Consider the following 1,944-nt stretch of genomic DNA (forward strand, 5'->3'; position numbering starts at 1 on the left):
CGCCGCCTGCCTGCTGTGGCGCGAGCTGGCTGTGGGCCCCTGCTCCCCAACACCCAGGCGCCTGCGCGCTTTCTCCGGACGCGGGCTCCTCGGGGTCTCACTCCCTCGCCCTGAGGGCTGGCCAGTGGCCACGCTGCCCAGGGCTTCGCTGCCCACTCATTGAGGGGATGCTGGCGGTGTCTTCTGGTTTCTGGCCTGGCCTCCTCGAAGGGTGTGTGTGGCCCACACCTGTCGCGGCCACACTGTGAACGTGGACAGAGGCACACATTTGTGGCCAGCAGTCCCCGCGGTGCAGCAGTAAAGGCCGGTGCGGCTGGAGACCCTCTGGGGCCGCCTCCTGCCTTGTACCCATCCTCCGGTCCGCGCGCGGGGCGGGCTCACTGCTCGGTGGCGCAGGCCGTGAGCGTCCAAGAGCCCAAAGCCGCGGCCGCCTCTTGCGCTGGCTGAGCCTGCGTGGTCCGGCCGCCCGCCGCAGCTCATGGCCCAGGCGGCGCTTCCTGGGGAGAGCGCTCCAATACCCCTTCAGGGTCCGTCGTGTGAATACTGAGACTTCACTGCCGAGTAACTTCGCAAACGGGAAGCGCTTCAAGCCACTTTTGGGAGGGGGCGGGAGTTGTGCTCACAGGAAACTCTGGCGTGGCTGCAGGGCTTGTCCCTGTGTGGCTTAGTTCTGCCGGAGTCAGGCTGTGGTGGCGCCCTCGGTCACGCTCGGCACCTGCTTCTGTTGCTAGCTTTGCGGTCATTGGGTGAGGTTCATCAGCCATTACCCAAGAAAACGAGACTGTCTCGTGTGTTTCTGTTCGAGGCGTCTCCCCCTCTGTGTCTTCAGTGTGGAGGCCTTCACCTCCGGCATTCCAGAGTACTGGGCTGTTTGTTAGTTTGGGGTGCTGGTCTGTAGCGAGGGCAACTGGCAGACGGGCCGGACGCGCCTGCCGGCTGCATCTCGGCGGAGGGCCGTCTCCTGGCAGGCAGCACGGGCTTTGTGCTCGACCTGGTCTCGGCGTTAGTGCAGGTTATTCTCCTCACCGTATCAGCAGACTCTGGCTGACTGCTGATCTTTCCTGCCTCTGCACTGCCCGCTGTAGGCCATGGCCCAAAAGGAAGACATGGAAGAGCGTATCACCACTCTGGAGAAGCGCTACCTCGCGGCCCAGCGGGAGGCCACCTCTGTGCACGACCTCAACGACAAGCTGGAAAACGAGATCGCGAATAAAGACTCCATGCACCGGCAGGTAGGGCGCAGGTCTTCGGCCCCGCATGCCTTTTCCTGCAACTTGTAGCTTGGAAGTCAAGGCCCAGCTCACTGTTTATGAACTTAGAAAGAAAACGCGAATGCTGCCAGCCGTGCACAGGCTCTCGGCGTTTGCCGTGTGGCGCAGTCGCCGCCGGCCCCGGGCTCCCTGGCTCGCCCCTTCGCTGTAACTGACATTCTCTTCCTGCCCAGGGCCGCGGGGCCAGGCGGCGGGTGCTGCCAGCCAGGCCCAAGGTTGTCCAGAAGAACCTTGCCTGGCTTCTTGAAGAGAAAACACGTTTCTCTGGAATGTCGGAAAGGGGTCGCCGAGCGCAGCCTAGAGATGAAGTGCTCCGGGCGCCCGGGGCATCTCAGGGCCGTCCACCCCGGTCCACACGGAGCGGCCCTCGGGCGGGAGGAGGGCGGGCGCAGCGCCCTCGAGTTCACAGTGGCTCTTAGGTTTTTTTTTTAAATTCCTTTTATAAATTTCTGCGCTGAGATTTTTTTTGACAAGGTCGTTTATGAGAATAGCCGTTCGTTCACATAGCGGTTGGGAGCGCTCGCTGGGCACACTGGGGGTCCGTGCCGGGCGGGGGAGGCCGCTGCGGAGCCCCTCCCTAGGCGACGAGCGCGAGCAGGCGTCCGCAGGAGCCGTGTTTCTTCTTGGAGACGCCTGGGCGGCGCGCGGCCGAGGGGGTGCAGGCCGCCTGCCG

At 63.9% G+C, this 1,944-nt stretch overlaps 1 protein-coding gene across 1 annotated transcript in view; it reads left to right on the top strand.

Moving 5' to 3' along the window:
- PPFIA1 (protein tyrosine phosphatase, receptor type, f polypeptide (PTPRF), interacting protein (liprin), alpha 1) overlaps positions 1 to 1,944 on the top strand; it is a 42,505-nt gene that overhangs the window by 11,831 nt on the left and 28,730 nt on the right. Inside the window, 1 exon segment of the mRNA XM_012734322.1 lies at positions 1,086 to 1,232. Coding sequence (XP_012589776.1) covers positions 1,086 to 1,232 — 147 coding nt within the window.

The sequence above is a fragment of the Condylura cristata genome, unplaced genomic scaffold (genome assembly GCF_000260355.1).
Source record: "Condylura cristata isolate star-nosed mole 26May11 unplaced genomic scaffold, ConCri1.0 scaffold00054, whole genome shotgun sequence".
Classification (NCBI taxonomy): domain Eukaryota; kingdom Metazoa; phylum Chordata; class Mammalia; order Eulipotyphla; family Talpidae; genus Condylura; species Condylura cristata.